Here is a 23810-nt window from a genome sequence, read left to right as displayed (position 1 = left end):
TGAAAAAATAGTATTGAAAAAATCTGTTTAAAAAGACTTTTTTATAAATTTAGAATTATTAAAATAAATTTAGAATAAACTAAATAAAGAAAAAATAGAAAAAAAAGAAAGCAGTGGAAAAAAAAAGAAAGCAATGAAATTATGCATGAATGGAGAAAGTATCATTTGCAAAAAAAAAAATGAGGTTTTGATGGATACAGAGATCTTAGAAGTGATAAGAGAAAGGTGTTAAAGTTTTTCACATTAAAAATAGCTTTTTCGGGACGCCTGGGTGGCTCAGTTGGTTGGACGACTGCCTTCGGCTCAGGTCATGATCCCGGGGTCCCGGGATCGAGTCCCACATCGGGCTCCCAGCTCCATGGGGAGTCTGCTTCTCCCTCTGACCTTCTCCTCGCTCATGCTCTCTCTCACTGTCTCTCTCTCAAATAAATAAATAAAATCTTTAAAAAAAAATAGCTTTTTCAAAGCTATAGTATTTTTAAAAACTGTAAAGTAGTGTAGAGGATGGCTTGGAAAGGGAGGGACTGGCAGTACAAAAAGTTAACATGCTGTTAACATCATTCCTTTCAAATACAGATTAAAGGTACTTACAAATAATAAGAACAAGGAAAATAACTCCTAGATTTTGTGAAATCCAAATCTAAACAGAGTTACAGTGTCTTTTGTCCCTGAAGCAGGGTCTCCCCGTAGCTCAGGGGGGCGCAGCTCTGGGGTTTCTGGGACTGCCCATCCCACACATCAGAACAGATCAGGCTGGATGTGGGAGCATTACACATGAGGGGTTTTTTAGCTAAGTCGGATCCCAAAAATCTCCCTCAGTGACCTCTGAGAGGAGGTCACTGGCAGCCCTCAGCATGCTGTCCGACAACAGAAATCCAGCTGAGTAAAGGTAAGAATCAAATCGGATCAAACTGCATTAGGTCACTTTTCTGAGGATTCTATCCTGCCAGTCAGCCCTGGTGAACCAGGTAATTCCATGCTGGCCACCTAAAGATGACATTCCCGGGGAACCCTAACTGCATTTCGGTTAGCTGTTAAGTCTGGGTTTGCTGACGTGGGGTTTAGCACAAGTGACTCTATTCGTGGGCTGTTGTTTCCTTGTAACAATAACTTTCAGGAGTGCGTGGCTGACTCAGATGGTAGAGCGCGTGACTCTCGCCCTTCGTGTTGTGTGTTCAAGCCCCAGGTCATGGGATGGGGGGGTTTCGGGCGGGGGTGGAGGGGATAGAGTTACTTAGGAAAATAAGAACATTGTTAACAGTACCTTTTAACAATTGTACCTCACATTCTACTCTGTAGAAGCATATCCAGTTAGCAGGAATGTAAATCTGACAAATTCTCACAAGAACCAGGAATGAGGAATCAGCCGCTCTTTCACAGAAAGGAGGATTACAGTTTTCTTGACTTTGTCTCCCAGGACTTGAACAACATTCACTTATTCTGAGGCCTAGAGTGAGAAAGTGCTTTCCTCATTCCCCACCTTCTTATGCCTTCTAAGATCTCTGCACTGCCCTTAACCCTGTGCTCCAGATTGAACCTTTGGAATGACATCGTTACCTTCTTTTTTTAAATGCTTCACTGCAGGGAATCAAATGATTCCAGGCCGAAAGCAGATGAGCGATGTGCAAAGACGGTTCATTCTGCCACGGTTTTTGAACCTAAAGTTACGATGTTACATTTCTTTTAAACGTTCTATATTTTCTTATTACTCTAGGCTTTCTAAAAACTTTTTCTTCAAATCAAAAATAAAATTAAAATCATACCTACGACGATAAATCTCTAGCTATTACTGCAAAGCCAGAGAGTTAGGCTTAAATTTGAATGAGAATTAGGTTGTACTGAATCCCATTCTCTCCCCTTCCCGCCATCCAAAAGAAAGGAAAAAAAAGAAAAGCATAGCAGCACTTTAATCAAAATTAAATTAAGCATAGTGTTATGCAGTTAAAGTATCAGTCACAAGGGAAAATGAGTTTTTTCCTCAGTGTGAAGGTCAGTTGTGGCATTTGTTTGCCCATGTTTCTCCTGTCATCCTTATTGCTCACTTCAAAATTCACTTCAGTAAGGATGGTGAGAATATCTTCTCCCCTGAAAAACAACACCACTGTGACCATCTGTGGGGAAACAACACCAGCTGTCCTTAGGGACAGGCCCCTTCCCTCAAAACATCAGGCATTTGAAATCCTAAGTTGCTAAACTAAGACATATCAAAGCCTTCCAGGTGAGTAGATTCGGAGCTTAATAACTTAACTTTGGTTTACTCAAGATCTCGAATGATCATCAGAAACTTCAGGGTCAACATCAGATTTGGGCTCTTTCCCTCCTAACCTGTTTGTACCTTACTCTTCTACGTACAATGTCACTTACCCCGTAATGACCTCAGTGCCCCCCCCACAAAACATCAGCACCAGCAGAGTCTTGATGATTAAAATCAACCTACATTAATTTCCTGAACTCGATTCAGTTAAAAAAAATAAGTCCTTGGGCGCCTGGGTGGCTCAGTGGGTTAAGCCGCTGCCTTCGGCTCAGGTCATGATCTCAGGGTCCTGGGATCGAGCCCCGCATCGGGCTCTCTGCTCAGCAGGAAGCCTGCTTCCCCCTCTCTCTCTCTCTGCCTGCCTCTCCGTCTACTTATGATCTCTCTCTGTCAAATAAATAAATAAAATCTTTAAAAAAAAAATAAATAAGTCCTTACCTGATGTTATATCTCATACAACTTGTGTGACCGTTGATCACATCCGGCAAGGGAAACCCAGTGTCTCCTGCAGCTGCTCCCCCCTTCCTCGCCAGCCTCCCCTAGCAGGTGAGCTGGGCAACCTGTTCCTCTACCTCTGTAGGATTCAAGGTCTAACTTACAAACGGAAAAGATGGTATTGATGTTATGGTTCAGTTCCTGATCGGCCGTGGGAAGTTCTCATTCTTCATACCCTTACAGCACGAAAAGCTACAGAGCTAGAAGAGGTCTTGCTATTCACCCGTCGGTCATGTGTGCCTTTGGGTGAACTATGACTACAAAACCATCATTTAACTAAAGGAAGCAGCATAGGGTATAATAAGTGAGGGAAGGATATTTTCCTCACATTTTGTGGCTTCACATCAGGCCAAATTAGTGGGAAAATAAAGGGTTTCTACTCTTTGGTACTCATCTCCCACAACACATCAAGAGGACTGATTAGCTATGATAGAACTTTAAGAGCTGGAGGACGTTAAACACTGAAATGGGTTATTACCTCGCTGGAAGACTTCCGAAACTAGTTGAGTTGGCTCAGTCGTGTTTCTGCCTAAAAACAGAGCTGGACTGACTTTACCATCATTCCCTACTTTAGGACACCCCAACTGTCCTTTCGGGCACTAAATAAAAGAAACTGTGCAGTAAGTGTCTCTGATTTTTCCAGCTATGAATATAAAGATGTTAACATTTGCAACTTCCCAACTGAGCTGGGAAGTACAGCTGTGTCATCAATAACTAGAAATTTAGAAAAAATGAAGGACAGAGTAGGCAAAAATTACCTAGGACATCTTTTTCTCAGGCTCTGGCAAAGCGTCTGGATATACCATGTTCCCTCCATGGGGTTTCGGTAGGAAACACAATTATTCACAGTGGCCATCCCCAGCAGAAAGTCAGCATCGTCTGGGATATATCTCTTCTGACAGGAGTCCAATTCATAACAGGCTTCATTCTGTTCAGAGTCGGTCTCAACAGCTATCCCTTTCTGGTAGTTATCCCCTTGACAAGCCTGGATAAAAAAGATTTTGGGCTTGCCTGCAAGGGAAGGGCACTTAGAACCAGTGAAGTAAGAGGTCAACTCATAGATGGGGACTTCCTGTCCATCACAGCCATAGATGATGCCCTTGTCTCCATGGGAGAGGATGCAGCAGATGAAGCAGTCCCTGGTAGTGTGGTCCATGCTTTGGTAGGATTTGAGAACGTCACAGATTTTCTTAGCTGTAGAGTCTCTGAAAGGCACAATCTCAAAATGAAGCTCACTAAAGGTCTGACACAAAGCATCTGAAAAGTGAAATGAGACAAGTCATATTACACAACAATAAGTCTCAAACCACAGTCCAGAGCTAGAGAGAATATTGATCAGATTAAGAATCTGAATCAGAGCTAAAGTACAAGACCTTTTATAACACTGGCTGATATCCATAGTTTTCTAATATTGATTTTGCCCCAGCTGAAAACACTTCCAGTCCTGAGGCAAATGAGAAAGGGGAGAATGCTACTGTTGGCCTTCTTTCTTTCCTCAACTGGTCTATAAGATGGGTGAGCTATTATTTAGGCTTACTATTAAGCCAATCTAAATAGTAATACTACTGACATAAATCAGAATAAAAAGCAAAAAAAAAATTAAGAAAAGATTCATACTTGACCTTGAACTCTCTCAAAATTGTGTAACAAAATAAAAAATATGAGGGGCGCCTGAGTGGCTCAGTCAGTTGAGCGTCTGACTCTTGCTTTCAGCTCAGGTCCTGATCTCAGGGTCATGAGATTGAGCCCCACGTCAGGATCCACATTCAGTACAGAGTCCGCTTGTCCATCTCCCTCTTCTCCCCCCGCCCACTTGCACTTGCTCTCTCAAATAAATCTATCTTTAAAAAAAATACAAGATGTGAATGTTCAAAAAAATCAAGTACAACAAAAAAGGCCTATTACAAAAAAGCTATCCCTTCTCTAACTCTCCCTATGACCCCATCACATTTTATGAAGGCAACCACTTTCAACTTTTAACAAATATTTTTCGGTATTTACCTCCATTCTGTAATGAATTTGAGCACTTTGCTATTGATGTTTTTATATAGTTATTTACAACTTTTAGTTGAATCAATAGTACTATGTAAACATAATATTCTTTTATTATGTTTCCTTTCTTGTTAAATTTTTTGTCTTTCCTGGAATTAGTAAGTGCATTATTTTTTCATTGCTTTGTTTTCATATGCATAACCTTATTTTTTGTTCAGGTTCTCTAAGCTCTAGTCAAAGTCTTTCAACATTTTCAGGGTGCCTGATTTTAACTAAAAATTGTATATATTTAAGGTGTACAGCTGATTACACAGTGAAGTGATTACCACGGTCAAGCTAATAACATATCTCCTCACGTACTTAATTACCTATTGTGTGTGTGTATGTGGGACATATATAAGAGCACCTGAAATACACTCTCTTAGCATATTTCTAGTATCCAATACAGTATTATTAACTATAGTCATTATAGCGTACATTAGATCTCTAGATTGATTCATCCTCCATATCTGCAACGTTCACCTACCCTTTGACCAAAAGACCAGAAATGCAATAAACTATTTTTTTAATAAACATTTTTTCATAGTGGGGCACTTGGGTGGCTCAGTCAGTTAAATATCCAACTTGATTTCAGCTCAGGTCATGATGCCAAGGTTGTGACCTGGAGCCCCACACTGGGCTCCACACTGGATGTGGAGCCTGCTTAGGAGTTTCTCTGTTCCTGTCTCTCTGCCCCTCCCCCATTTGTTCATATTCTCTAAAAATAATAATAAGTAACCTGTTTTGATAGTAAACGAATGGAAATCAAAGGCGTGAAGTCTCTTCTTCAAGACCAAAGTATATGACTATGAGTGACATCGTCAATGGGCTTAAGCTCTGTGGCATCTGAAATCTTAGATCTGCCTGAATAAACTGTTAAGAGAACATCAGCAGAGTCTTGATGATTAAAGTCAACCTACATTAATTTTCTGAACTTTATTCGGTTAAAAAAAAAGTCATTACCTGATGTTATAACTCATAAAGACCATTTACAAAAATATATTGGTTGGGTTGGGTTCTTTCTTTCACTTTTAGGAGTAGCCATTTCTATGTTCACATGCGAAAAATTACTTTTTCATCTAATTTTTAAGTTCTCCTAAGTTTTCATTTAACTTGTAAGTTCTTGTAAGTTCTCTTATAAGTCGCTCCTCCTAAAGAGGCTGAGCAAAAGAATTTCTGACTAGTTTAATATTAGAAAGTGCTATTTCTGTCAAAGACTCGCAATTTCATCTCCCCAACTTTTATAAATGCAACTTCTGTATGTGGTCTTGATCCCAAGGCAATGTTTCACCTAATGTTTCACCTAATTCTACAGAAGCACTATTCATTAAATTGAATTAAAAACAAAGCTTAGGGACGCCTGGGTGGCTCAGTGGGTTAAGCCGCTGCCTTCGGTTCAGGTCATGATCCCAGGGTCCTAGGATCGAGCCCCACATCGGGCTCTCTGCTCAGCAGGGAGCCTGCTTCTTCCTCTCCCTCTGCCTGCCTCTCTGCCTACTTGTGATCTCTGGCTATCAAATAAATAAATAAAATCTTTAAAAAATAAAAATAAAAGCAAAACTTATTGTTGTAGCTTTTTATCATAAGTCTTTTCCTAAGATTTGATATTTTATCTCATATACATTACTTTGATGAAAAAATTAACTTAAAAAATAGGAGCAGCAAATTAGCAAATATATAAGAATGTTCTTCACTTCCACAAGGAAATATGGTTACATCTATTTTTTTTTTTTCTGAAACATGAGGCCCTGTTGGTAGAATTTTTGTTCTCCCCTTTTGGTACAAAAAACTTAGGTATTAGAAATATTTCACTTCTTTTCAGGGCTCTACTGTACCTGCATCCAAGTCTGTTCCATTCCTATCCTTAATGCTGTGAAGTTTGGGCACTTGCTTCCGTGCTATGCTAAAGTCATAATTGTTAAAGATCAAACAATATCCTCGAGGTTTGCTTTCCATTTGGTAAACTTTTTCCGATGTCTGAAAAACAAAAATCAACCCAGGAGCTGACTCTGAGGGTCAAACACTTGAGATGTGAACAATCAACTTCCTAGGAAACAGTCAAGCTGTCCCCTTAGCCAAACTGGGATGCAAGGGCACTTCAGCAGGCCTCCCCCAACTTGACGTCGTTTCTTTGGTAAACTAGATTCCACCCGTTCCCTTGATACAGGATCCCCAGACTTCGGCCTCACAGTTAGTGTGTAAAATCTGGGTCCCAATACTTGTGCCTCTTGAACTCTTGGCACGTGTATTAATACTGTTATCATCATAACATACTTTCATGACTTGTTCTTGTTTCTGCTCAAGGCAGATAACATTTACAGCAGGAGCTAGAATTTATTAATCTGTGAGTGCTCAATCAGGAATTGCTGAATGATGAATGAATGTATTCATGCTGTCTTTGGGCTGCCTGTCTGTCACCTTGTGATTCCGTTGGCCATCTAGTCAACTCATCTAGATATCTGGGCTAACAGCTGAGGGTCTGCCCTTCACACATGACATAGCACGGTCCCAGGACTTTGAGAGCCGATGACTTAATCTGGCTCTCAGGACCACAGTGACTGGAGGAGAGAGATGGCCTCGTCAGGCGCGGCTGGCTCTGTTGCAGGTTACAGTATCCAGACTCTAGTACCTGACAGAGTCAGTCAGAGATGGCCCCGTGTCCTGATTTTCCCAGGGCTGTTTCAGTGCTGAGATACTCAGCATCTATTGGGAAATCCATGCAGCTCCTCAAGGTAGAGACAAGGGCTCCACACTAAGGCCTCAGATTCATAGCTCTGCTACATCATAACCTTAAAACCCTGTGCAGGTTACCTAATCTCTCTGCTACTCCATACAGTTAGCTGCTCAGTGGGGACGACATTCGGTAGGGTCCTTTGTTACTTGCAAAGAGCCACGTGACTTTGGCAAATCCTTAGTTTTCAGACCTAGAAAGGTCTGGTAATCTGCTCAGGAGCCCACCTGTAACTTGTCTCTCTCAGCTTAATTTCAAGTCTCCCCCTGGACTGAGAACATTCAGGGTTTCCTCTGCTTCCCACTACAGAGAAGAGTGGATAGGCTAATGAATCAGAATGTGGTTGGTCAATCTTTGAAGGTTAATAAATCAAAGTGATTGCCTAGAAAGGCAATTCTTGCACGGCTCATCGAGATGAGAACAAAGAGACCACTAGATCAGGAGCCTTTGCTGCTTACTCCTAAATCAGCATGAAGAAACAGTTTCAAAATGTCAGCCTAAAAGAAAAGGCTTTGCTTTTCCCATGCCTGCTAGACTTTTCTCCCAAAGTCTTCTCCCACTTCCGCTGAGGTGGCTGCTGAAAAGAGGCTTCTTGCTTTCTCGGCCCTCCAATTATTCCAATGCCTTTGTCTTTGGCTTTAAAATAAAATTTTAGGGGTGCCTGGGTGGTGCCATAGGTTAAGCTCTGACTCCTGATTTGTGCTAAGGTCATGGGATTGAGCCCCACGTGGAGCCTCACGTCGGCCTCTGTATTCGGTGAGGAGTCTGCCTGAGATTCTCTCTCTCCCTCTCCTTCTGCCCCTCCCCTACTCACACGCTCTCTCTCTCATATGTAAATAAATCTTTAAAAAATAAAATGTTAACATTTTTTACTTCTGAAACTTAAAAAGTCACATTTTAAATTTGTCCATTTCCGAACATTTTCTATAGTTCTCGAAATTTCCAGTAAGCTTCTGCCCCTTACTAGTTTATCTGGATGCTTAAAAGCTGAGGAATGCAAGAACCAGAATCTGCAATGCAAAGAGAAAAAGGAGTCCGAACTTCCACACACCTCTGATTCACAGTTCTGTTCTCTTGGAGAGTCCGACATTGGCGGTACCCTCAGGGATTTCTCCCCTACAAGCAACTGAGACATATCTGGAATGAAACATAGCAGAGAAGGGATTTGGGTAAAGAAACACAGAGCCCCCAGGATATCATAAGGTCCCTTTTAAAATGAAAACTCACAGACTACCTTGAACATAATATCCTTGCAGTCCACAGAAAAAAAAAAAATCTTTTGACTGGCAAACTCCTCACCTATTTTAAACTTGCCAGCCCAGGGCTGCAACGTTTAGGTCTCTTGACAACAGGTGTATATATCTTTCAATGTGTAAAGAAGGTAACAACAAGAAAGCACTGAGCCATCCTGATTTTAGGACAGCAAGGCCATTAAGACGTGGATGTGTGAGAAGGTTGTGAGAAGAGGAGGCAATAGAGTATCAGTTAGTAAATGAACTGAATAAGTCTTAAATACATATTATGCATATTACCATTTGAAATTTCATCTAGACTTCTTTGAGGGATCACTGTTTGCTCTGAATTAAAAAAGAAACATAATCTGATTAGAAACTATCACGACATACAGGGATTTGTCAATTTAAGAATACATTTTGCTAACTCACAGCTGTCAAGTTATTTCTACCTTGGCTTAATTCTTCGTAATCTGTGATTTTCTTCAGCAGGCTCCTGTTTATTTGGTCACAGATTCTTTTCAGGGTGTCCAAATTTCTTTCCCCGAGGATGACCCTCTTCTCCATCTCTATGAAAATATCAAACAAGTTCTAGAAGGAAGAGAAATAAAGAAATAAAGATTGAGCCACACTGGCTTTTCGATGAGATTTTCTTTCTTTCTTTTTTTTTTTTTTAAGTCCGCTTTCTCCTAACAGTGGGCGCACCCTCCCTTCCGAAGCTGACCCTCCTGACAGGCCATCCTGGTCCTCTAAAGCCAATAGAGCACTAGAGGAGCAATTCTGTCTTTTCTGGCCCAGGAAGGCAGAAATGAGAAGGTAGAGGAAAAGTGACATCCGTTGTCACCCAGACCCCAGACCCCAAGCCCTGTGCTGCAAGCCCCCCGGGGACACCTTTAAGTGACGTCTGGGAAACAGCCGGGGGTGCACGGCTGAGACACAGTAGCCTCCAGGGACCACGTCTCTCCAGACCTGATGCATCTCCAGCCCGGCGTCCTCGCACGCACGCGCGTCCGCACGCACGCACGCACGCACGCGCACGCACAGAGTTCCAGGCCCCAGGTGATCTCAGAGCCTGCAGAAGTGGGGAGAGGTGTCCAGCTCACCACCATCTCGCCCGCTTTGGGCGGGGGGGGGGGGTCCCGCAGTGGGCTGTGCCTCCACCACCAGTCTTCCCTAGCTACTGACTCCGCCGTGCGCCTCACCATTAATGTGACCAGCACTTCACGGTGTACGAAGGAATCATATCTGCAGCACAGCAGTCCGACCACTCTTTTCTTCTCCCCCCCCCCCCCCCGCCCCCGCGCTGAAAAATGAGGGTCCAGGTTGCTTTTGCTGGAGGAGCCCTCTCCGCAGTCGCAGCGGTCCCCACCGACTGACTCAGCCTCAGGACCAAATCTGGGTGAAACACCAGGTCTTACCAAATCATCGTGCAGTTTACATCTAGAGATCTCCTGGCTCAAAAGAAACTTAAAGGACTTCAATTCCAATTTGCTTACATCTTCTGAAATCTGAAAAAGCATGACCCTGTGGTGGGAAATGGAGACGCTTTAGAAATGGTTTCCCAAATAATTTCCCATTTGATAAAAGGAGTGGCAGTGGACTTGATTCTGGTCCCCTCCCCTTGAGATAGACAGCTAATGACATAATTTGTGAGTTGAATCCTTGGAGAGAGGCTGCTGCGGTGCGGTGACAGGCTACTGATTCATGCCCCGCTACTCCACCCTTAACAGAATTAAGGTCCACTATGACGTTAATTTCATTTCAGTTAAGTGAATTGTGTTTTTCCTTGGTCTTTCACTATAAAATCAAGAGCTTGTTGCAGTAGGGAAAGAAAAAAAAAAAACTTTTTGTTTTGGAAATTATGCTTTTCAAAATGTAAACTAGATCATCACTTCCTGTGGGTTTTTTTTTTTTAAGATTGATTTATTTATTTATTTGAAAGAAAGAGTGTGTGTCTATGCACAAGCAGAGGGAGCAGCAGGCAGAGGGAGAGGGAGAAGCAGGCCCCCCCCCTGAGCAGGAGGTCCAAGGAGAGGGTTGGATCGCAGGACCCCGGGGTTCATGACCTGAGCTAAAGGCAGACACTTAACTGAGATGCCTTGGTCTCCTGGATCCTCACTTCCTTAATTACAACTTATCAGTGCTCTCCTGGCCATCAACTTTAGTATGAAGGCCCAACACCTGGTTCTAGAATACAGACCGTTGTGCACTGAGCCCAGCCCACCTCCTCAGCTTCTCTAGCCACTCCTCACCACCGGCCCCCATCTCCTCTCCAAACACACCCAGCTGCCCTGCCCCGACCCCTTTATGCTGTGGTCCTCACAACCCCATCCCCTTGTCCATCTGCAGACACAAACTCACCCACTAACAGCTCAAGTACCTCTGTAAACTTGTAGGTAATAAATACACCATTGGGACATATTAAGAATAATATGAATAAGTTTATCCAAAGTGCTTAAACCAACCTTTGGCAACACACTGACTGTTCAATATACAACAGGCATTATTATTTCTTAATCCATATTAGGTTCTTGGGATATGTCTGTAGAAGGAACAAAGGAATGTTTAATAAGTCAGCAAAACTTCCACTATTGTGGTGTTAAGGAAAATAACACAAAAACATGCTAACTCCAAAGTCAATTAGAATATTAAAATTCTGAAAATAAAAATAGTATAGAAACAGAAGTTTCTCAGTATTATCATCTGCTTCATCCTTCCTCTCATGGAATCTCTACCCTAGAAGTATTTCTCCAAAGTTTTCTCAGTTTGGCCAAGATTGGGTCCAGCCAAAAGTTACCCGCCCTTTTAACTTTATTACAAGGTATTTTGTCCTATCACTTTCCTTATTACTCGAACCTACTGGCTTTTTTGTACCATTACTGTCTAGAAATAAATCTGGGTAGTTTATAAGATACTGACTTTATAGGTAGCAATTATAATTTGAAAATAAACATGTCTAGTGCTTTCTAGTAAATTCAAAGGGTCCACTCTAGCATACTTTTTATTTCCTGGCTAATACCCAACAATGATGAATAATGGTAGATTGTACTTGTGCTGACCCTTTTGTTTCCAGGCTAATGTGTTACATATTTAACAGACGGGGCCACCTGGGTGGTTCAATCAGTTAAGCCTCTGCCTTCAGCTCTGGTCATGATCCCAGGGTCCTGGGATTGAGTCCTACATCGGGCTCCTTGCTCAGCAGAAAGCCTATTTCTCCCTCTGCCTGCCATTCTCCCTGCTTGTACCCCCCCACCCCGGACAAATAAATAAATAAAATCTTTTTTTAAAAAAATGATTTAACAGACAGACCCTCCCTTCTTATGGACTCAGCCTTCCAACAGAGAGGTACAGGTCATTGTCTGGCATTGACAATTTGCTTTAGCCTTGCTTACAGGACAGAAGGAGTGCAACCTTCAGAAGACCAAGATGGTGGACACAAGATGAGACCCTCCGGCTTTCCTAGTTCTAGAGTTGTTGTTTGTTAGGATTAATTACTGTCTTAATGAAAAGAATCATTAGGAATGTGTCATAATTGCATTAAAACAAAGTTATCCAATATTGAATAATATCTTCCCCGACTCTCCTCCCCCATTCATGTCCACCCTGGATGGGCGAATATGCCTTTATTTGGGAAAAGGATTTTTGATGAGATAATCTTGTTAAGATGAGGTCACGCTAGACCAGGGCTGGCCCTAATCCAATGACTGGTAGCTTTCAAAGAAGAGGAAACTTGGACGAACAGGCACAAAGAAGAGACTGGAGTGATGTATCTAAAAGCTAAGGAAGACCAGGGATTGCTGGCAAGCCCCCAAAGCGAGGGGAGGAAGGAACAAGAAACAGACTCTCCCTCAGAGTTCCAGAGGAACCAGCCCTGTTGACACCTTCATTTCGAACATCTAGCCCGCAGAACTGTGAGAGAATGAAGGTCTCCGCTGCGGTAAGCCACCCAGTTTGTCGGACGCTATCACAGAAGCCTTAGGAAACTCCTACACCCAGCAGATCTCTTTTGTCACTTAAAATGCTTGAGCTTCAAGCAGAGAAATGTACGGTAAGGAACATGCTGGAATCTCCGGTCTCTGACACTGAGGACCAGGGCATAAATAGGCCGGGCAGGTGGGGTACAGTGGCCTCCAGCCCTGGCTGTGAGGACTCACCGTCACACATGCCATCATTACTGGCCAGAGAGACGAGGCCGTGAAATGGGCCACAGCTAAGACTTGAGGAGAAGCTTTCAGAAGGGAAGCTACAAACAACGTTGAGGAGTGTCTGGCAACAGGGCACGTTGGAAGACAGAAGCTGGTGCTGTGTGCCTGTTTTTAAAGTCTGTTACCTCTATAATCAGTCCTCCCTCACAACCCTAGTGCTGGTCTCTCTGCCCGTGTTTTAACAAAATCACCTTTTTGCACCAAAAACCAAAAAAACCTGAAGGTGTAACAGAACATGGCTTGTTATCAGCCCTGGGGACCCGCAGTCCCACAGGGCGGGAGGGGCCCAGCTTCAAGGCGGGCGGCAGGACACACGACTGAGGTCGCCACCGTTCTCCTGGCAGCCACTGGACACACGGGGGCTTGGCGGTCTTGGTGGGGTCCCGCCTGGGCGGCCCGGAACGACGGGCAGCACACACCCCTCACTGGAGAACTTTGTGATGCAAGTGTTTCAGGATGGAATAAAAAAGTCCAGAACCCCACTGAGAATTTCCACAGTTATCCGCGAGCAGGTGGGAGGGGGATTTCGGAGAAGCAGCAGTGGACAAAGCAATGACCTGATGTGGACATCAGCAGAGCAGAGGCAAACAGAAGCAGACAGAACGGAGGGAGAGAATGTTCAGCAGACGGCTGTTTTCATGTCAGCAACCTTACAGGCTGTGTTTCACTTTGGAAACAAAATTTCCTGCAAGAAAAACCATAAAGTAAAATTTACGGTTTAACTTTTTTTTCTGATTTGTATACAAGATCTCTAAATTTCTTAATCTGGCCCTGGTGGGACATCTTCGAGGCACTTCCAAGGTCCTATGACACAGACACCCGCCATCGGCCCCACCCGCAAAGATGTGTCCTTCGCACCCGCGCCTCCCAGGGCCTGAACTGTGGAGGCGGCCCCCACCTGTAAGCAGAGATCTGGGCTCTGCCTGGGATCCGAAGCTCTTGCTCCATCTCCTGCTTGCTGGTGTCCAGGTAGGTGACCAGCAGGTCCAGTCTGTTGATCCGAAAAAGCAGCTCCTTCAAGAAGGACAGGTTGTTTTCCTCCAACAGTCTCTTTTCCTGGAGTCTCTGGAATAACATCAGGGGATCCTTGATGGGCTCCTGCTTCTTCTGGGGGATGTAGTCCATGCTCAGGAATTTGAGGGAGGCCAGCTCGTCACTGTCCAGCTGTTCTCCAATATTATAGAGGCATTTACTAAAATTCATGTTGGCCAAGTGTCAGGAGAGGGTTGTGGGAGCCTGGGTCAAAATACAATCGATATTACGTTCAGACGAGGAAGAGAAGTACCGCTCACCGGTGTGTTTCTTCATGAAGTGTTATTATCTCTGCTCTTCACCAGACATTTTACTGAGGACACCGGGAAGACAAAAACAAACAGCACACGTTTCTGCTCTCAACTAGCTCACTATTTGGGCAGGTAGATACACAAATTAGCCAACGGTCAGAGAGTTGTGACCAGGGCACTGAAGGAATAGAGAGGAAGGAACCCTAACTCAACCAGGGAGAAGGGTTTCCTGGAAGGAAGGCACCTTTGGGAAGGCGTGGGAATTTCCTGCAATTCTTGCAGGAAATAATTTATGCAGAAGAGGGAGGCGAGAATGTTCAAGTCAATTCAGGCAAGTACGAGGAGGAGCTCAGTAAAGTAACCACGAAGGGTCCAGGATGGGGAGTGGTGGGAGAAGGGATGAAGCCGTGGCCAGGAACCATTTACAAAGGGCCTCGTACTCTGGGGGCAAGGGCTCAGGCTTTGTCCTAGAGGTGATGGGGAACTAAGGACTGTAATGTCATCCAGTTTGGGACTCTTTTTTTTTTTTTTAAGATTTTATTTATTTATTTGACAGGGACAGCAACAGAGGGAACACAAGCACGGGGGAGCTGGAGAGGGAGAAGCAGACTCCCCGCTGAGTGGGGAGCCCGACACTGGGATTACCACCCTCATGGAAGGCAGATGCTTAGTGACTGAGCCACCCAGGCACCCCATGAGATTAACATTTCAAGTGTGGAAGATGGGGGCTCCTGGGTGGCTCAGTCAGTTAAGCATCTGCCATTGGCTCAGGTCATGATCCCAAGGGTTCTGGCTGGGCTTCCTGCTCAGTGGGGAGCCCGCTTCTCCCTCTGCCCCTCCCCCATGCATGCACTCTCTCATATTCTCTCTTTCTCAAATAATTTTTTTTTTTAAGTGTGGGGGATAGATTGGAAGGGCAGGAGGCTAGGGAAGTGATGGGGTCTGACTGAAACCATGGTGCCAGGAAGACAGGATGCAGTGCCGTCCCCCAAAGGCCTCGGGATCAGCATTCACAGCAGATCAAGGCCCCACGACTGGAAGTGAAACCAAGTCAATTTTGTCAGCCTTCCAATTCAAACTGTCTCTGAATCAGATGACATAATACCTTCACACACATGTTTGGGCAGGTATAAAAGGAGAGTGCAGGGCTTCTGGAAATCCCGGACACCCTTCACGCAAACGGCCCAGGATCTGGGGTTCCTCCTCCCGTGAGCCCCCTGAGTCACACCCAACCCACCCTGCTCTGATGGGCCCATGTTTGTGATAAAACAAGCCCCTGACGCAGGGTTTGTACTGGATTCTTCATAGGAACAGGCGTGGGACCCAGCTCCCTAAGGCCAGTGCCGTATCACGGTCAAAGCCAGGAAGCTTGCCGGCAGCTGACTGTCAGGAAGGGGCGGGAGTGCAACGGTTCAGAGTAGGGAGTATTAGGGTCTGACAAAACTTAGATCAGGGGACGCCTGGGTGGCTCAGTTGGTTAAGCAGCTGCCTTCGGCTCAGGTCATGATCCCAGCGTCCTGGGATCGAGTCCCACATCGGGCTCCTTGCCCATCAGGGAGCGCCTCTGCCTGCCATTCTGTCTGCCTGTGCTTGCTCTCTCTCCCTCTCTCTCTCTGACAAATAAATAAATAAAATCTTTAAAAAAAAAAAAAAAAAACTTAGATCAGAACCCCTCTGGGGCACGGGCCCCAGGCCTGGGCTGCTCAGGTCCTCTGAGGGTTAGGGGCTCCCTCTGTAAAACGGGGATCACAACACCCACCTCCTAGGTGTTTGACTAAAGTAAGTCCTATAAGGCATGTACAGGGATGACTAAAATTGAATGAACAAATGAGGGTTAACCCGAAAGAAGGAAACAGGTCCTGGCTGTGGGGACCCAACAGGAACTGGGCACCTGAGAACTTCCCTCACCCTCCTGGCTTCCCACTTCCCCAGTGGGACACTCATGGGGAAGCAGTGTTTTTCCAAACTCTGCAAAGTTGAAGAACACTTGGTTGACGCCATACTTTAGGAGGTGGTCCCAGAGGGCGGCAGTTTGAGAACCTCGAATTAGAAAACCTTTAACTTCCTGTCCAGTCCCACCATTTCCTGGATCCCACAGACTCTGTGCTCCTGGGCGCTTTCCTTAACCTCAAATGACCTTAACCTGTTTGTACTTCTTTCCTCCCAGAAGCAAAGTGGCTAGGTTTGGGGTTCTTAAGCTCCCTGCACTGGCTAACATTCTTGGATGAAAACACAAATCCTGATTCTATTACTTGACATAATGAGCAAGTGAACCAGGATCCATGTATTTTCTATATCTGACGTTAAGATATAAGTATTTTGGGGGCACCTGGGTGGTTTAGTGGGTTAAGGGTTCAACTCTTGATTTCAGCTTAGGTCATGATCTCAGGGTCATGAAATAGAGCCCTGAATAGGACTCTGCACTGGGCAGGGAGCCTACTTAAGATTCTCTCCCTCCCTCTCCCTCTGCTTCTCCCAACTCCCACCATCCCCTGTGTACACGGTGCGCTCTCTCTCTCTCTCTCAAAATAAATAATTTAATTAAGTAAAACAGAAACATTTTAATTTGCCCCATAAGGTTACGTTTTAATATTTTTATAAAGTGCTTTGAGAAACTTCGAAATTTTTAGTTTTTCTTTTTTTTTCTTTTTTTTTTTAGTTTTTCTTTTAAGAACACCTTCCCCCTCCCTCACCCACTCTGATTATGGAAGTAGTGTTTTTTGTGTGCGTGAAAATTGAAAATATAGTAAATCATAAAATGGTCACAGTTATTATCATACACACACACACACACACACACAAAATAGCACACATCACATATACATTTATATAAAAATCAGAATCAGGCTGCATATCCAGGTATATACAACTATTTTTTTCCCCACTTAATATTTAGAATGAACATTTACCCCACCATTAAATATTCTTCTTTGGAATATTTTTCATGTTTCTTTTTTTTAAGATTTTATTTATTCATTTGAGAGAGAGAATGAGAGAGGGAGAGAGAGAGAGAGCATGAGAGGTGCGAGGGTCAGAGGGAGAAGCAGACCCCCTGCTGAGCAGGGAGCCTGGGACTCCAGGATCATGACCTGAGCGGAAGGCAGTCACTCAACCAACTGAACCACCCAGAGACCCCTATTTTTAATGTTTCTTGATCTCCAGCATGCAGATATATCAAAATTTATTTTAAGGAATTTTCAATTTCTTTACTCTTAAAAATAATATTGTATTGAGAAGCTTTTTCATACATCCTGTGCATATCTCTGATGGTTTCTCTCTTAGAATTGGAATTATGGAGCAAAACCTTTTTTTTTCCCTTTTTTCTCTAGAATTTACACCCTTGTCTAGACAAGTTTTCATGACTCGAAATTAGAAGGAAGTGTTTTGGACAGATACACTTTGCATTGGATTCCCAAAGGCTGCAGATCTTTCGCAAAAGCAATCAATTATCATGAAAATACTTCTATTTAGAAAACACATCTTAAATATGTGGCTCACACCTAACAGCATATGTTCAAAATGTAGCAAACAAAGCCGACTGGACAAACTCACAAGTTCATTCCCTATATCACACCCCATAGCAACACACGTGTGCTAAACAGGATATGAGCACGGACTGTCACCACAACACAATGTGCAGCCCGAAACAACTGGAAACATCCCTAATGTCCATCAGTATAGAAACGGCTAAATAAACTAAGATACAGTCAGAATACTGTGCAGCAGTTCAGAATGCACTCCATCTTCTGAAATAAAAACAAGAGCTATCCAAGATGTGTTAGGACACTAGAAAAAAGTAGAAAAAGTAATTGCAATATTTTAAAAAATGTGTCTACTTTTTAAAAAATACTCAAAGCAATTCGATTTTCAGTGGTTACAGATACATACATAAAAGCAGAAAATAAAAAGGTAACGGGGTTCTGGGAAGAGACATAGCAAATTCAAAAATTTCTTCTGGGGAATGAAGGAGAAAACTAGAACTTGGGGGCAAAGGAGTGAAGAAAGAATAGCCCTTTTCCTATAATATGGTAAGAAGAATGTATGCAGATATTCTCAGGTAGATGAAACTACTGTTAAAATACTTAAATGTGGGGACGCCTGGGTGGCTCAGTTGGTTAAGCAGCTGCCTTCGGCTCAGGTCATGATCCCAGCGTCCTGGGATCGAGTTCCGCATCGGGCTCCTTGCTCGGCAGGGAGCCTGCTTCTCCCTCTGCCTCTGCCTGCCACTCTATCTGCCTGTGCTTGCTCGCTCTCTCTCTCTCTCTGACAAATAAATAAACAAAATCTTTAAAAAAAAAATACTTAAATGTGTTCTTGGGTTTGAAGTTGTGTAAGAGAGTAAGTGAAGGAGGAACAGGAAATGACAATCTTGGAACAGGAAATGACATACCAAGGGCATATTAACCAGGAAGGAGACCAGATCAGAGGAGGAAGCAACACAACCACAATTGTGTTTTGTTTTGTTTTTCAAGTAGGCTCCACACCCAGCGCCCAGCTTGTAGCCCAGTGCAGACTTGAACTCACGATCTTGAGATCAAGACCTCAGCTGACATCAAGAGTCGGTAGCTTACTGTGGGTTGCTGAGGGGTGGGGGGTTATCAATAGGGTGGCTGAGTGTTGGACACTGGGGAGAGCACGTGCTATAGTGAGTGCTGTGAAGTGTGTAAGCTGATGATCCACAGACCTGTACCTCTGGAGCAAATAATACATTATATGTTAATAAAAAAAATAAGTAAAAACTGAAAAAATAAAAATAAATTTGCAATTAAAAACATTCCCACAGAGAAAACTGTAGCCCTCCACAGCTTCATTGATGATTTCCATTACATATTCAAGGAAGAAAAAAAAGGGGGTCAGTAGCTTAACCAACTGAGCCCCTCAGGCACCCCTACATTTGTGTTCTTAAAAGAAAAGAAAGTATTAGAAGAACTTAAACTTTAAAAAAGAACTTAAGAAAACTCAGAGAACGTATTTGCCCCCAAAATAGCAGGAAACTTCCACATACCTTTTTCAGAAAATAGAAAATCTAGTAGACTAAGTAGGAGACTCATAGATCGAAGTGACCCAGGTGAAAACTCTAACCATATTTCCTCCCAGTAGCAAATACATGTCCTTTCAAACACATACCAAATAGTCACCAAAATTGTCCACAAAGAAAATCTTAGTATGAGATTTCCAAAGAACACAAATAGTACAGTCCATTGTCTCTTTTAGAAGGTTAACAGTGAAATTAGAAAGTAGCATGTTGATTAGAAGTTAACAATGAGGGGCGCCTGGGTGGCTCAGTGGGTTAAGCCGCTGCCTTCGGCTCAGGTCGTGGTCTCAGAGTCCTGGGATCGAGCCCCGCATTGGGCTCTCTGCTCAGCAGGGAGCCTGCTTCCTCCTCTCTCTCTCTGCCTGCCTCTCTGCCTGCTTGTGATCTCTCTCTGTCAAATAAATAGATAAAAAATCTTAAAAAAAAAAAGTTAACAATGAAAAATAGCCAAAGTGAACCCACCTACACAAAGGGCTATCCACCTTGAGGTGTTAACATACCGTACATGGGATTAGAACGATCGGGCAGACTTCTAGAACAAACTGAAATGGATCGTAACTGAATTCTTTACATTAAAATAAGCTGCAGATGAGTCAGAGACTCAAAGCTGAACATTAAAATACGAAGGAAAGAAACTTTGGAGAATTGTTTAAAATAATCATGCAGTGATTAAAAAAAAAGTGATACTTTCTAAGTACAACAAAAAACCTGGAAACCATTTCAGAAAGGATGATGAATGTCCTTAAATAACGACTAAAATATTCTGCAAAAATAAGCCAGACAAAAATCTAAAAATAAATAAATCTTGCACGTGGAGAGGGTGGAAAAAGGATTGATTTTCTTAAAGTCAATTTTAAAAAAAGGAGAGAGAAAGATAAAGACCAACGGTCCGATGCATAAACAGGTAAAGATCATAAACACACAGTTCAGAGAAAAGTAAGTATTGGCGGCTTTATTTTTTAAAAACCGATGGCTTTTAAACATTTGAAAAGATGGTCAACTTCATTCACTGCAAAAAAAAAAAAAAAAAGGCAAACTGAAATTACAAAAGACCATTTTCAACTACCAAATTGGCGAAACACAAAACTTGCAATACAGAGTTTTGAAACTGTGAAATGAAAACAGGAACAGGTGAGTGATTTGGCCAAAGCGGTCAGAATATGAAAAGACCCCACACTTAACTTCCAGGAGTTTCTCCTACATTAGTGATGTACTTAAAAACATGTACAGAGCTCTTCACAGCAGCACTGCTTGACAGAACAAAGGGGCAGAAACCACTGTTGATCCATGGCAGAAGTTCAATGAAACCTGACGGCAATATTTAAAAAGAAGAGGAAGATCACCGTGATCAGGTTTGTGGGATTCATACAACGATGTGGCTTTGTGTAATCACAGAAGATCCTTGAACAGAACCAACCCTCAGAAAGCTGTTTCGCTGATTGTATGGGAGGAGAGGAACTAGAAGCCCACCAGGCCAGGGCCGCAGAAAAGTCAGGCTTCCTGCTTGATTTTTTAGGGTGTGTATGTATTACTTATTCTACGTGGACTTATATGTAGATGAAAATCACCACTTCTTTTTTTTTTAAGATTCCATTCATTTATTTGACAGAGAAAGAGAGCAGGAGAGCACGAGCATTGGGAGAGGCAGAAGCAGAGAGCCAGCCGGGGCTCAGTCCCAGCACCCTGGGATCATGATCTGAGCCAACGGCAGTCGCGAAACTGATTGAGCCACCCAGGAGCCCCGAAAATCACTACTTAAAAAACCCATTTTTATTCACAAGCTGGAAAGGATCTAAACTAGGTCCCGCGGTGTCTAGCACCATTAGCTCCAACGTCTTTAAAATTTTTAAATCAGTTCTAACTAATGTTAAAATCTCCATTTACAGAATCAAATGAACCAAAGAACCAAACGAAAGTGGAATCTTTTTTTTTCTCCATAATTTTTTCTGAAAATGTGGTTATTGTATCCATTTTAGAAAGTACAGAAAAGAAAAAAGGAAAATAAGAATTACCTATAGTTAAAAAAAAAAATAAAAAGATTTAAAAATTTTTTAATTAAAAAAAATTTAAAAATTAAAAAAAAAGAATTACCTATAGTTCCACCATCCAACAATAATCACCTAATAAAATTTTACTATCTTTCCTACCAAGCATTTTATATACATACTTATATTTTCCCTCATATTTTATCATATCATACTTCTGAGGTGTAAGTGGAATTTTCATTGGTAATATCGTAAGTATATCTTGATATCTTCACTTTTCTCTTCTATGGCACAGATTTTAAAATTTGTAAAGTACAAAATCATAGGATTGGACATGATTTACATAACCAGTCTCTGCTTACAGTTAGAATACGATCTTAAGGTGCAAATCTCCATGTATACCTCTGATTATTTTCTTAGAATAATTTCTGAGAAGTAGGAACTACGGAGCTCAAAGGAATAAAGCTTCTTTAAGGCTTCTGTTACATATTCAATAGCATTTTCTGACAGTATATAATAATAATAATAATGATGATAATAATAATAATAATAAAACAATCCAAGGCCAGGATGATATGAGTTTGGTTATAACATGATTGGCACTCGGCTCCTGTCCTCTGTAGCTGCCTCATCTCATTCACTTTATTATCTTTGCAATAATTAGACAATGCTTTCTAAATGACTTTTGCATCACATCAAAATGGAGAGCTGGCAAGGCCTCATTTCTGGTCCAGGTTTTACCACACACTATGGCATAACGTTCAGTCTTGGTTTGTTTAGCTCACACATCTCTCTAGTCGTAGTGCCTGGAAAGCAATTATCTGCAACAGAATTTCACATCTTTGATAACAGGCCGCCTCTGGGCACTGTGACCCATGGGTACACGGACCGTGGCATGGTTCTTGTTTTATGGGACTGAGGTTTACTGTGTAAGATCATGGGCTAGAAACTTTGTTACAGTAATATTTTTCAAAGAACGTTGTATTTTTCTGATCCTAAAATATGTAAAAGTCACACTTATTCCTCAGAGAAAGTCCAGAAAAGTATAAAAAGTATAAAAAGAAAAAGAAACTCGCCATTCAGAAGTAATGCTTTGGTTACATTTAGTGGTTTCCTTCCACTTATACCAGTGTGTGTGTGAACACATACATATAATGTGTTTATATACATATATAAAAGATATAAATTTGGGCGCCTGGATGGCTCAGTCATTAAGCATTTGCCTTTGGCTCAGGTCATGATCCCAGGGTCCTGGGATCAAGCCCCGTATCAGGCTCCCTGCTTAGCGGGAAGCCTGCTTCTCCCTCTCCCTACCCACCCCCCCGCCCCACTTCTTGTGTTCCTGCTCTCGCTGTCTCTCTCTGTCACATAAATAAATAAAATCTTTTATATATATGTATATATATATATAATATATATATAAATTTGAATATTTTCATATACAATGCATACAAGGTAGAAGAAAGTGATGGGGATATAATAATGCCAGGAAATTTTCTTTCACTTTCAATTATATGATATCTATTAAATCATAACTCCATATAAATAGATTTGTATTAGACTATATATATCTTTAATATTTGTAATAATAAATTTGTGCCCAAAAGTATTTGATACATATAAATGTTTATATTATGATATTTAAGTATTTATATCTATGTATTATCATTGTCAGATTACTACTGTGAAAAATCAGTTTAGAAACAAGCTCATAGGAGAGGTAGCAAGCTCAGATTTGAGCATCTCCCTTGAGGGTTTCAACGACAGGCCCTGCAAAGATTCAGATTGTATTTTAGTTGCAACTGGAAGTCAGTGAAGGAATTTAACCAAAAAAATAGACATGTAATCATAATATTTTCAAAGACTAAAATATAAAAAAATTTTTTGAAAGACAAAAATACTCCCCAAACTCAAAACCAGGAATTCTTAATAAACCCACTGCAATAGAGAGAGGGACCCCACAGAAAGTGACAATCAGACCGTTATGTGCCGGGGCCTAGATTTAGATGGTGTCACCTCCTTCCAGAGTCCCAACTCTACCCCTGCTTAGGCCATGATTTAATTAAAGATAAGGTCTCTGTACAGACAGTCGTACTTGGAGCATTCCAGAAAAACCTCACCTAAGCTGGAGAGGGCCTTGAGATCTAGAGTCTACGGGGCTCTCGCCATGGCTCTCAGAGGGACGACTAATTCTTGGTTTACACACCCTCCGCAGCCTAGAAAATTCTAAAATTAAAGGTCTTTCTTCTGGGAGGCCCAACCAACCTTACCAAAGAAGCCAGTCCTGGGACCTTCACAGTACAGAGGCAGCAGCTTCTTCACAGGCCTGTTTTCTCCTGAAGTGAATAAAACAAGAGTGAAGAGCCGAGAGAGAACAGGAACTGCTCAGTCTACTTCCTGTTTACGAAATGACTGACTCATTTAGGAGCAGCACCTCCTCCCAGAACTCAACAATCCTACCTCCAGAACTTAACAATCTGAAAGGAACAGGGGACAGGGTTCTGGGTGGAAAATTGGGCCACCTGAGCTTTGGCTCTGGCTGTGAGACTTTGGATGGGT

General features: G+C 42.5%; 1 protein-coding gene across 5 annotated transcripts; it reads right to left on the bottom strand.

Annotated features, from left to right (window-relative positions):
• Nucleotides 1-1888: 1888 nt before the first annotated feature.
• On the bottom strand, nt 1889-23598 carry LOC111141026 (caspase 8). Of its 5 annotated transcripts, none has more exons than XM_022493365.1 (9): nt 23522-23598; nt 13847-14184; nt 10162-10267; nt 9196-9334; nt 9044-9088; nt 8563-8648; nt 6616-6757; nt 3508-4006; nt 1889-2085 (listed from the first exon to the last, which is right to left on the bottom strand). In XM_022493365.1, exons 2-9 carry the CDS (start codon nt 14149-14151, stop codon nt 1950-1952), a joined length of 1458 nt encoding a protein of 485 aa, XP_022349073.1. In that variant the 5' UTR covers nt 14152-14184; nt 23522-23598; the 3' UTR covers nt 1889-1949. The 5 variants fall into 5 exon arrangements, with proteins under 5 accessions (XP_022349073.1, XP_022349081.1, XP_022349077.1 ...); XM_022493373.1 differs by lacking the exons at nt 9044-9088; nt 23522-23598 and adding exons at nt 11554-11580; nt 12083-12154 and having other exon boundaries at nt 8563-8627; nt 13847-14731; XM_022493369.1 differs by lacking the exon at nt 23522-23598 and having other exon boundaries at nt 8563-8627; nt 13847-14727.
• Between the last annotated feature and the right edge of the window lie 212 nt (nt 23599-23810).

The sequence above is a fragment of the Enhydra lutris genome, unplaced genomic scaffold (genome assembly GCF_002288905.1).
Source record: "Enhydra lutris kenyoni isolate GAN:26980312 unplaced genomic scaffold, ASM228890v2 scaffoldscaffold1, whole genome shotgun sequence".
NCBI classification, from domain to species: Eukaryota; Metazoa; Chordata; class Mammalia; order Carnivora; family Mustelidae; genus Enhydra; species Enhydra lutris.
Note: the sequence above shows the minus strand (reverse complement) of the source record. Positions and strands in the feature narration are given on the sequence as shown.